The 12,695-nt window shown below is 43.9% G+C and overlaps 1 protein-coding gene across 3 annotated transcripts in view; it reads right to left on the reverse strand.

The window, feature by feature from the left end:
* paxip1.L (PAX interacting protein 1 L homeolog) overlaps positions 1-12,695 on the reverse strand; it is a 41,758-nt gene that overhangs the window by 14,947 nt on the left and 14,116 nt on the right. For all 3 annotated transcript variants that reach the window (NM_001088651.1, XM_041565314.1, XM_041565313.1), the window contains 6 exon segments: positions 1,680-1,864; positions 3,203-3,324; positions 3,892-4,029; positions 4,468-4,563; positions 5,513-5,607; positions 6,524-8,003. In NM_001088651.1, the coding sequence (NP_001082120.1) occupies positions 1,680-1,864; positions 3,203-3,324; positions 3,892-4,029; positions 4,468-4,563; positions 5,513-5,607; positions 6,524-8,003 (2,116 nt within the window).

The following is a 12,695-nucleotide window of genomic DNA, read 5'->3' on the forward strand; positions in this document are numbered from 1 at the left end:
CCTCCTCTATGCCTTAGGCAATTACTTTCACTTTCCATTCAGCACTTCCTACATGTCACTGCTCTCCCCACATTCCCCCAGTTCTCTCCACCATATAATTGTGTAGCCAGGACATGGGGATGGACATCAGGTCCCCCATTCTGGTGCACAAACAAGTTTCTGAGATGATACAAGGCTTGTCTTAATAACAGTGTCCACAAAATGGCTCCTGCCTGCTTGTTATAATTAGTAATTCCCAGACTGATGGAAACAAGATTCAAATAATTTAAACAGTGTAATAAAAGTTAATTTTGCTTGACTAACATGATAGTATTTGGAATCATTTGGGGTGACTGGTCCCCTTTAAAACATGAAACAGGTCAGAGAGTAATTGTGGAAATGTAGTCAAGGGAAAGGTAATGTTAAACCTTACAATATACATACATACGCATTCCTAAACAACAAAGGGGTTGTTCACTTTTCAAATTAACTTTTAGTATGATGTAGAGAGTGATCTTCTGAGACAATGTGCAGTTCGTTTCATTTTTCATTATTTGTGGTTTTTTTTTGTTTTTTTTTAGTTATTTCATTTTTTATTCTCTAGCTCTCCAGGTTGCAATTTCAGAAATCTGGTTGTCAGGGTCCTATTTACCCTAGCAACCATGCATTGATTGGAATAAGAGACTGGCATATGAATAGGAGAGGGGCTGAATAGAAAGATGAGTAATAACAATAGCATCAACAATTAATTTGAAACCTTACAGAGCATTTGTTTTTAGATGGGGTCAGTGAACCCCATTTGAAAGTTGGAACCCCATTTGAAAGTTGGAAAGAGTCAGAAGAAGAAGGCAAATAAATAAAAAACTATAAAAAAATATTGAAGCCTAAGGAAAAAATTATGTAATATCTGGGAAAAGGTAAAATCAGGGAAAAGGTAAAATCAGGGAAATGTGTTAAAGTAACTTTTTCTTCAAGTGCAGGAGTCCGTTTTATTTTGAGATACAACATTTCCTGTGTTAATAACAAGGGTTAAACATTGCAGCATTAATGTTACACTTTGGGGGGCATGTGCAAGAATATAAACTCTGTTAAAGGAGAAGGAAACCTAGTCGGCGCAAAACCCCTCCCCCTCCCGTGTGTTGCCCACCCTCCCTCCTCCCCCCTGGCCTACCCTTCCCGCTGGGCAAATGCCCCTAACTTGTTACTTACCCCTCTGCCCAAGTCCAGTCCAGGGAGTTCACAGACGCCATCTTCTTCCACGCGATCTTCTTCCTGCTGTGACCGGCGTTTTGGCGCATGCGCAGTAGGATCATTTCGCCGGTACGGATCTACTGTGCATGCGCCAAAAGTCACGCGCATGCGCAGTAGATCGTACCGGCGAAATGATCCTACTGCGCATGCGCCGTTCACAGCAGTAAGAAGATCACGTGGAAGAAGATGTCGTCGGTGAACTCTCTGGACTGGACCTGCGCAGAAGGGTAAGTAACAAGTTAGGGGCATTTGCCCAGCGGGACGGGTAGGCCAGGGGGGAGGAAGGAGGGTGGGCAACAAACGGGAGGGGGGGTGGGGGGTTTGCGCCGACTAGGTTTCCTTCCCCTTTAAAAACGAACAGCAACTACTCCTGTAAATCAGTTTGCCTTGTTGGCAGTTGACCAGAGAAAATAAGAAAAGTGAACATAAGAGAAGAAAAATCTCTTCACCTAGGAGATCTGTAACCAGATGAGGTGATGGTGCAAGAGGGTCCTGAAGATTAAATACTGTATATCGGCTGTGCTGAATCTGACGTAATGCCTCAAGGTTTCCAAGAAGAATATCACAAAGCCACAGGGCATTTACACACGGTATCCTCCACTCTTTAGCTTTCTCGTACTTCAAGCCGCTCGGCCTAAAAACGAAGGAGATTACTTTGTTAGTATATATGGCACCAGGCATCCATTCTCAAAGACTTCCATGTGAATCATCAGATCCATCAGAGGACTAGAAAGATCTATACAGTCAATGAAATCCGACCCTACATGTGGGAAAACAGTCAGTGTGATTTCCAAAGTTTGTAACCAGACATCACAATGTACTGTACAGCTGACAGTAGCAACCACTGAACGCCATTCTATTATAGGGGTTGTTTACCTTTAAATTAACTTTTAGTATGATGTAGATGTAGAGAGACACATTCTGAGGCAATTTGCAATTGATTTTCATTTTTTATTATCTGTAGGTTTCGAGTTATTTAGCTTTTTATTCAGCAGCTCTCCAGTTTGCAATTTCAGTAATCTGGTTCCTAGGGTCCAAATTACCCTAGCAACCATGCATTGATTTGAATAAAAGACTGGAATATGAATGAGGGCCTGAATAGAATTAGGAGTAATAAAAAAAAAAGCAATAACAATAAATTTGTAGCCTCGCAGAGCATTTGTTATTTAGATGGGGTCAGTGACCCCCATTTGAAAGCTGGAAAGATTCAGAAGAAAAAGGCACAATTAAATATAAACTATAAGAAATACTATAAGAGATAAATACAAATTGAAAAGTTGCTTAGAATTAGCCATTCGATAACACACTAGGGGACAGATTTATCAAGGGTCGAATTGAAAATTGAATTTTATGGTCAAAACTGTCAATTCGACTAGGCAATTATTCAAATTCGTGGACGCAGTAAGCAGCGGCTTCATCCGACAGTCAGACCATGTAGTTGTTACCTGCAACTTTTCATTCAGTCCAATTATATTTTGACACGTGCGACTCCATCCGATTTGTCGCAAGTGGTTTGTCGCCGGGCGTCGATCAGACGTAAAACACTCGTGGAGTTCTACTCTAAGTCAATGGGAGACGTCCTGGAATCAATTTGGAATTGTTTGCAGCCTTCCTGACAAACTCGAATCGAGTTTTTGAAATTTGAGTTTTCGGATGGATTCTATCCACCTGACTTTGATTCTACTGATAACTCTCGATTGGTTCGAATTTCGAGTTCATGGGAGTTTAAAAAAACTCACATGAAATTCGACCTTTGATAAATGTGCCTCTAAAAGTTAACTTAAAGGTGAACAAACCCTTTTAAGAGTAATTGCGTTTTATCAGCAGGCAGAGAAAAGTCCATGTGCTCACATCCCCGCTGCACCTTCTCTGCATTGACAGGCACATCTGAGGAGGGTACAGATTTCTTCAAACACATTAACAGGTTATCAAGTTGGCAAGTAAATAAAAGAGAAAAGAATCCAATACTTACTCTTTACAAATGAGAACAGTGTTGCTGCGACACAGGTATCCAGTGTACTTGGCGCCTGCTAAGTACCCCATTAGTTTCAGATCATCTCTGTCACTGTCAACAAACCCGGTCACTGAAATGATCTGGGAGTATGAAAAAAAATTGACAGGATGAATGAATCTGAAAGTTATATAAAACTTCCTTAGTTAAAGGAACAATAACATAAAAAAAATGAAAGTAATAATATAATGTAATGTTGCCCTGCACTGGTAAAGCTGGTGTGTTTGCTTCAGAAACACTACTATAGTTTATATAAACAAGCTGCTGTGTAGCCATGGGGGCAGCCATTCAAGCACAGGATACACAGTAGATAACAGATAAGTACTACTATAGTTTATATAAACAAGCTGCTGTGTAGCAATGGGGGCAGCTATTCAAAGGAGAAAAGGCTCAGGTTACACAGCAGATAAGCTCTGTAGTACATAATGGTGTTATCTGTTATCTACTATTTAACCTGTGGGACGTAGCCTTTTTTTTCAAAGCTGCTGCTACACAGCAGCTTGTTTATATAAACTATAGTAGTTTTTCTGAAGCAAAGACATCAGTTTTACCAGTGCAGGACAACACTACATGATATTTTCATTACTTTAAAAGACTAATTTTTTTGCTGTTACTTTAACAGTGCTAAAACTAATACGGGATGCACTTACATGCTGAGAGCAGGGCTTCCCTCCTGGTGGAAATGCTACAGGGAAATGAAGAGCTCGGTACGGCGGCACCATTTTCTTCTTTTTCAATACTGCATTCAGCCAATGAGCAGTGATACATCGCTTCCTCTCTTTCAATGCCTTTATCAATAAAAGAACGATTAGCTGCCAATATGGTAGCAGAATTATCCATATAGATTAGCCACAATAGTGCAAGCTAGAACACTATATTATTCTGCAGAATGCTTTATCACACCTGAGTAAACCGCTCTAGAAGCTCTCTGTTTAGGATAGCAGCTGCCATATTAGCTTGTGCCATCATTTCTTGCCTGAGTCTCTCCCTGCTCACTCATAGTCCAGATTACAGCAGGGAGGGGAGGATGGAGGGGGAGAGGAGCAAACGGGATGCTCAAGCCCAAGCCCTGGAGGCTTAAGCTGAAAGAAGGAAGTCTGATACAGAAGCCCATGAGTACACAATAGAAGGAAAGAAATGTGGTGTTTCTTTTGACAGAAGACTCAGAGCAGAAAAGGGAGGGTGTGTTCGCTGGGAAAATCAAAAGGTTTAAAATGTTGTCATACCTGAGCATACATGCTACTGACTTGGCTTTCACACAGAAGATGAGTGCACCTGCTTGAAAGTGCTGCGTCCACCGTACCTCCATGGGTCTGTATTATCTTTGAACCGAAACGAGAAAAGCACAAGCAAAAACTGAATATACATTGCTAAAAAAATATATCATTAGGGATAAACGGAAGCCATAATACTGCTTGAGACTTTGAAATACAAATCCAGTAAATTGGGGAATGCAGTCAAGTATTTGTCCTCGGCTAGTGCACTTGTAGGAAAGATATGTTGATTTTACTCTACTTTGCATGTGAGAGTCTGTGCGCTAGAGACACCTAAGAAATTAAAATGGTGGCACTGCACTACATGGAATAGATTGCAAACTCTTAAAGGAGAACTAAACCCTAACTAAAGAAGTAGCTAGAAATGTTGTACATGATGTATTGTGCTTCTGTACCAGCCCAAGGCAACCACAGCCCTTTAGCAGTAAAGATCTGTGTCTCCACAGATGCCCCAGTAGCTCCCCATCTTCTTTTCTGCGGATCCATTGCACATGCTCTGTGCTGTTTTCAAGTGTGAACACTTACAAAAGGATCCATGTGATCCGAAACATATTGTGATAGAATAAAAGTTTGTTGCAGCAGAGCCTGCGTTTGGAGTGCTCCTTCCTACTTTATTGCTTATGGATATTAGCTTGGTGTGACCACTCCCTGCTCACTCATAACTCTGGGCTCAGATTACAGCAGGGAGGGAAGGAGGGAGGGGGAAAAGGAGCAAACTGAGCATGCTCAAGCCCTAGCCCTGGAGGTTTAAGCTGAAAACAGGAAGTCTGATACAGAAGCCCATGAGTACACAATAGAAGGAAAGAAATGTGGTGTTTCTTTTGACAGAGGACTCAGAGCAGCATTACTTTGAGGGTTTACTGGTGTATTTATATAGACCTTTCTGATAAAGCTTACTTAATTTTAGTCTTTACCTCATCCCCCTAGCAGTTCAGTATTTATTTTCACTGGCTATAAAGACCTCAGCAAATCTGATGAGTAATCCCCAAAAACATACCCGTTTCCAGGTTGCAAGTAGTTGTTTATCGGGCATTTGTTCTGGATAATCAGCAATTGCAAACACACATCCCAACAAAAAGAAATCTTCAGGAACTGCAAGAAAAGAGAAATCCCTATAAATAGTCTGGGTATATCTAGTCAGCTAACAGTATTTCCAGGAAAAAAAAAAAAAAGTACTATCATGCATTAACTGTCATATAATAAAAAACTGGGTCTTTTTAGTAACAGCGCTATATATTGCACCACTGAAGTAGGCCAATCAAGGGCTGAGAAGATCATTGGACCTTTTTTTTTTTTTTTTTTTTTTACACCTTGCCCAGCCAATATCTGCCCAAAACCCAGCCAGATATTGGGCAAATTAAAAAATCCCATCAGATGAGAAACATATCTGTGTATGTTGATGCAGTCCTCTCCTGATGGGCTCCATTAGCCCCAGGCCAAGCAATCGATCACCCCAGTTTGGGTCAAAATGTGTGGCTAAATCTAGCAAAGAGCAACTAATTTTGCGACCTTGGCAAATGAGCAAATCTTGGCTTGTTTAAGTCTATACTGTAAAATAAGAGACTATTCCATCAAGGGTTGATAATATCTAGAACAATATGAAAATCAGAGAGAAGATAGCTTTCAAATATAATATATAATAAGGGAAATGAACCTTAGAGGGATAGTATAGCCATTTTTTTTAATGAAAAGGGCTTGTGCTGAACATACACTGCATATTCTATCTTTGCCTCTTCAAACAGGGCAAAATATGAAAATGAAACCAAAGCCATATTCAAGTGCCTGATCCCAAAGAGCAAAGGCAAACAAACGAGCAGTCCACTGAGAAGCAACTGTATAAGAAGCCGCTCTACATCCAAAAAGATAACAGGCTGTAGCTGGTGAGAAGGAGGGGATTACTTATTCAGAGGGCTTTTCAATGGACTGCGGATTTCTTTGAAATCAGGAAGTAGAATGTGGCTTTAGTTTTAATGTTGCCCTGTTTAGCTTACTTGCATTCTGAACTTACTCTCCACAGAAGGATCATGACCGTGCAGCTGATGCGGCTGTGGTGGTTGCTGATTAGCAATCTGTTGGGGTAATGCCATTTGTCGCTGCTGCATCCGCTGCTGTTGAAGTTGTTGCAGTTGATGCTGAACCTGCTGCAGATTGTGTTTATGTTGTTGCATCTGCTGTGGCTGGAGTGAGGACTGTTGCTGAACTCCTGACTGCATCTGCGGTTGCTGAATCTGTGGCTGCATTTGTTGCTGAACCGTTGTCTGTTGAATCTGCTGCTGTTGAAGGGTTTGCTGCTGCTGTAATTGCTGTTGCTGCAGCTGCTGAAGGGTCTGCTGCTGTTTTATTTGTTGCTGAAGTTGAAGCGTTTGCTGCTGAAGCATCTGTGGTGGGATCTGATGTTGTTGGTTTGGTGCAGGAATTTGATGCGGAATCTGAAGTGTTTGAATCTGATGTTGCTGTTGGAGCGTTTGTGTCTGTAATTGATGTGTCTGCTGCTGAACAGTCTGCCCCTGTACATGATGCTGCTGCTGCAGTGTCTGTGACTGTAGGCGATGCTGTTGAAGAGCATGTGTTTGTACTTGGTTCTGCTGTGGCTGCTGAAGAGCCTGGTTCTGTATTTGCTGCTGTTGCTGCAGTGCCTGTGTCTGAATTTGTTGCTGCTGCAGAACATGCGTTTGCATTTGCTGCTGCTGGAGACTCTGGCTCTGAAGTTGCTGTTTCTGAAGCATCTGTTGTTGCTGCTGCTGTATTTGCTGCTTCTGTTGAGGAGTCAAATGCTGCATTTGCTGTTGGATCTGTTGAAGGCTCTGCTGAAGATTCTGCTGCTGAAGTCCTTGTTGCTGTTGAATGATTGGCTGAAGGGTCTGTTGTTGAAGGTTAGACTGAAGCGTTTGTTGCTGCTGAATGTTGGGCTGAAGCATCTGCTGTTGCTGAATAGCAGGCTGAAGAGCCTGTTGCTGTGATGGGGTCTGCTGAATAGTCTGTTGATGCTGAAGAATTTGCTGAAGGTTTGGTTGCTGAAGATTCTGCTGTTGCATATTCTGCTGTAGGGTTTGCGGTTTTGGTTGCAGATGCTGTTGTTGCAGCTGATGCAGTTGCTGCTGTAGCGCATGCTGCTGCTGGAAATGTTGTATAGTTTGTTGCTGCGGGCGATGTAGCTGCTGTTGAGGATGCAGCTGTTGCTGAGGAAACTGTAGTTGAGTGAAAGGATGCTGTTGATTTACTTGGGGAAACTGATGTTGTGGGAAAACCTGCTGTGTAATTTGTTGCTGCTGTTGCTGCAACTGTAAAAGCTGCTGAGGCTGAAGCTGTACAATAGGATGATTCTGCTGCTGCTGCTGGTGAGGCTGATGCGACTGTTGTATTAAATGCTGTGCTTCGGACGTCAAAGGTTTTACTTGACCAAACAATACTGCATTTGGATGGCCTTGCTGGGGATGATTTACTTGTTGCTCTAAAGATTTGGTGGAAGCTGACAAAGTCTGCAAAATCTGAGAAATAAACACAAAATATCAGTGTCATATCAGTATATTATAACTTAGAATATACTTTCTCGGTCGTCTCAGGGAGACACCAGGAACTCTAGGGGTTAATCTCCACCCTCCAGGAGGCACTTATAATAAAATTAAGGGGGCGTGTCCGGCTTAACCCCACACACTGTAGAAATCCCTCAGTTTTTAAGTGTCCTGCTTACAAGGAGGATGGACACCTTCTTCAAGACAGAAGTATTCAAGCTTATGGGGTATCACCAGGAGCAGGGTTACCTGCATCCTTCAGAGTGAACCCCCCCCTCGAGGGATACCTCACCAGGGTCATTCTCTAGCCGTAACAGGCTATACCGACCAGCATAGATAATCCTGCAGAATATACTTTTTTTTTTTTTAATTGTTTATTAGATCTCCAGTTTGGAATGTTAGCAGCTATCTGGTTGCTATGATCCAATATACTCTAGCAACCAGGCAGTGGTTTGAATAAGAAACTGAAAGATGAATAGGAAAGGGCAAAAATAGAAAAATTATAAAAAACTGACAATAGCAATAAAACTGTAGCCTCACACAGCAAGGATTTTTGGTTGCTGGGGTCAGAGATCTACCCTGCAGCCAGACAGCATTTCAAATTGCAAGATGGAAAGAGGCAAGAAAGCAGGACAAATAATTCTAAAACTATAAACAAAAAATGTAGTCTGATTAAAATGTAGCAAAGAATGAACTACTCCTTTCAGCTCCTTAAAAACAGTGGTTCACAAACTGCAGGGCTGGTTTCCAAGGCTGCTCACCCTAATTAATCCATATTGGAAGCAAAACAAGTCTATTGGTTTTATTTAATGTTTACATCATTTTCTAGTAGTCTTAAGGTATGAAGATCCAAATTACGGAAAGAACAATTATCCGGAAGACACCAGGTCCCGAGCATTCTGGATAACAGGTCTCATACCTGAATAGGTTTAGCTCCTCACTCACACTGATCTAGCACTTGTGAGTCTATTGCCTTCAAACTGTGTGTGTGTTCATGTTCCCCATCTGCAGGTGCTGCATTACATCCTGAATCTCGACACAAGCAGATGTGACCTCACTGTAGCAAGGTGTTGAACTCCAGCCCTAAGAATGTCATTTGATGGTTTGATTCTTCCCAATTGATGATCCAACCGAATTCCTGGAGTAATGACGATGCCCGTTGTAGGTCTCTCTCGGCCTGGACTGCTGTTCTGGCCTATATCAACAGAACTTCCAGATAGGGCATCACCGATATCCCCTGGAGTCTCAGGGTTGCCGCTACTACCGCCATTAGCATCAGGGCTGATGACAGACCGGATGGTAGGGCCACAAACTGGAAAACAGGATTACTCACCGTTAAATCTGTTTCTTTCTAGTCGATAAGGGGGACACAGGGACAGATGGGGTTAAGCTCCACCCTCTAGGAGGCAGGACACTTAGATAATGAAAAAAGGGGCGTGCCAGTATAGTGGCTTAACCCAACACCAAACCAAACCATTCAGTTTGTACCAAAGAGACTGCTGAAAACACGAACTTATAACTGCAGAACTAGTAAGAACAGGACATTTTTTTCCCCCTGCAGACCAATAGGTCCGCTCGCTGAACGGACGGGAAGCCATGTGTCCCCCTTATTGACTATAGAGAAACAGATTTAATAGTGAGTATAAAAATCCTGTTTTCTCTTATGTCTCAACAGGGACAGATGGGGACTTAACAAAGCAGCCCCAAAAACAACAGGGTAGGAGCGAGATTACGACATGTCATTGCACCACAGAGTGCAACACCTTACGGCCAAAAGAGGCCTCTGCTGAGGAAAGAGTGTCAAGGCTTTAGAACTTAGTGAATGTGTTAACGGAAGACCAGGTGGCTGCTCTGCAGATCTGGTCCAAAGAGGCCGCATTGCGGCATGCCCAGGAGGCTCCCACTGACCTCCAGAAGGTATTCGAGCTCATTCCACTAAGAGGTTTTCCTTTGGATAAATAGGCCTTCTTGATGGTCTCCTTCAACAATCGAGCCCCTGTAGGAAGTATGAACAGGGCCTGAGATCGCCTGAAGATCTTGGTATGTTCTAGGTACCAACGAAGTTCTCTGACAACATCTAGACCGTGAAGTCTTGGTTCCTTGTCATTCTTGGAATCCGGACACAGAGATGGTACTACAATCTCCTGATTAATATGGAAGGACGATAACATCTGGAAGGAATAATGGAATAGTGTGTAGAATTGCTTTGTCCTTGTGAAAGACGAGGAATGTCGGATCACAGGATAAGGCACTAATGTCCAAAACCCGTCTGGCCGATGAGATTGCTACCAAGAACATTACTTTCCAGGTAAGCCATTCGTCTGATATTGTCCCTAATGGCTCAAATGGAGGATCTAGAAGAGCTTCCAGAACTGTATTGAGATCCCAACCTGGCATTTGTAGACGAAATGGAGGAGCGACATGAGCTACTCCCTGTGGAAAGGTACCGATAGAGTCGTCCATGTCGAGTCGAGACTGGAGGAGGACTGAAAGTGCCGACACCTTTACTTTCAGGGAACTGAGCTTGAGTCCCAACTGCAAACCTCGCTGGAGGAAGGATAGTACCCGTAGTATATTGCATTCCATAAACAGGACTCCGTTGTAGGTATAACCGCCTCTCTGCACCAAGACCAATAGCTGTGCCAAACCATGTGGTAGGCCTTGGACGAAGTCAGCTTGCGAGACTTTAGCATGGTGGAAATTACATCCTCCGCTAATCCCTTAAGTCTCCAGATGGTTGCCTCAACAGCAATCCCGTCAAAGCGAATAGGCCTGGACTGTGGTGGGCTATGGGGCCCTGACACAGCAAGTCGTTCTTGAGGTTTAGTCGAATAGGTTGTGCTATGGACATCTCTTGGAGGTCCGAGAACCACGTCCTTCTGGGCAAAAAGGGAGCTATCACGATGACCGTGGTGTGAGATTGCCTGATTTTCTTCAGGACTCTGGATAGCATGGGAAGTGGAGGGAAGACGTAGGATAGGTCGAAGTGCCAGAGCTGCATTATGGCATCTACTCCCGTTGCTAGAGGGCCCCGGGAGCAGGCAAAGAAGGCTGCCACCTTGCAATTGATCCTGGATGCCATCAGGTCGATCTGGGGGAGACCCCAATGACTGACCAGGCTTCTGGATGAAGTTCCCCTTCTCCCGGGTCTAGTAGGTTTCGACTGAGGAAGTCTGCCTTGGTGTTGTCCACTCCCGGAATGTGAATGGCGGACAGTCTCACTGACTGGACTCTGCCCAATTTAGGATTAGCTGGACCTCTGCTAGAGCTGCTTTGCTGCAAGTTCCGCCTTGTCTGTTGATGGGGAAGGAGCAAACAGATTTTTTTATATTCAATTTTGAAATCTGACATGGGGCTAGACATATTGTCAATTTCCCAGCTACCCCAAGTCATGTGACTTGTGCTCTTATAAACTTCAATCACTCTTTACTGCTGTACTGCAAGTTAGAGTGATATCACCCTCCTCCCTTTTTCCCCCCAGCAGCCAAACAAAAGAACAATGGGAAGGTAACCAGATAGCAGCTCCCTGACACAAGATAACAGCTGCCTGGTAGATCTAAGAACAGCACTCAATAGTAAAAACCCATGTCCCACTGAGACACATTCAGTTACATTGAGAAGGAAAAACAGCAGCCTGCCAGAAAGCATTTCTCTCCTAAAGTGCAGGCACAAGTCACATGACTGGGGGCAGCTGGGAAATTGACTAAATGTCTAGCCCCATGTCAGCTTTCAAAATTGAATATAAAAAAATCTGTTTGCTCTTTTGAGAAATGTATTTCAGTGCAGAATTCTGCTGGAGTAGCACTATTAACTGATGCGTTTTGAAAAAAAACAACATGTTTTCCCATGACAGGATCCCTTTAAGTACATCAATCACTCCCTTTATGATATGGTCAATGTCGTGTTGTAGATCGCGGCTCAGCCTCCTCCTTGTCCTCTTCTGCCTCTGAAGAGACCTCGGAAGGAGAAAGCCCTCGGAGTGGGATGACTCCCCTCCCACTGAGGAATCATCAGATGGAGTCTGGGTGCCGGAGTGCCCCTTGCACTTTTCTGATCTCGAGTCCCCCTAACTTACCTTCTGCCATTTCAACAGCGGCTGTGGTACCTGCTGTATGGTGGGTCTGGGTACAGGAAGCCTGTTTGAGCCCCTGATGGAATTAGGATAATGACTGCTAGTGTAAGCAGTCCTGAACGGTGGTGCTGCAGTCCCTTGCCGTGTGTCCCGAGTCTGATGAGACAGTCTAGACAGTCTAGAGGGAGCGTGTCATCCAATATGGCGGATCGGGAGTACCTTCCTAGCTTGGCACGCGAAGATACCATGCGCTGGAACGCATGGCGTGCCTGGCCGGAAAAGCAGAGGTACCAGAGATAGAGTGCGCGACACTGATCCACCAAGGGGGAAGTTTACATAATGTCTGGACCCAGAACCGGATAGTGTGGGAACAGCAGGCAGAGGGGCGGGAGACCCAAGAGTTATCAGAATGTTGGGGGGGGGGGGCAAGCAGCAGAGCGATACTGAGAGCATATACAAACAGAGGATATATACTCACAGCTGTGCCGCACCAGTCAGGCCTTCTGCGCTCCTTTCAGGGATGCAGGCATGCTGGTATGGCCAGTGAAAGCCAGGGGATGACTCTGGTGTGGGGGGATCCTGCGGGGGAGGTGTAC

Source organism: Xenopus laevis, chromosome 6L (assembly GCF_017654675.1).
Source record: "Xenopus laevis strain J_2021 chromosome 6L, Xenopus_laevis_v10.1, whole genome shotgun sequence".
NCBI classification, from domain to species: domain Eukaryota; kingdom Metazoa; phylum Chordata; class Amphibia; order Anura; family Pipidae; genus Xenopus; species Xenopus laevis.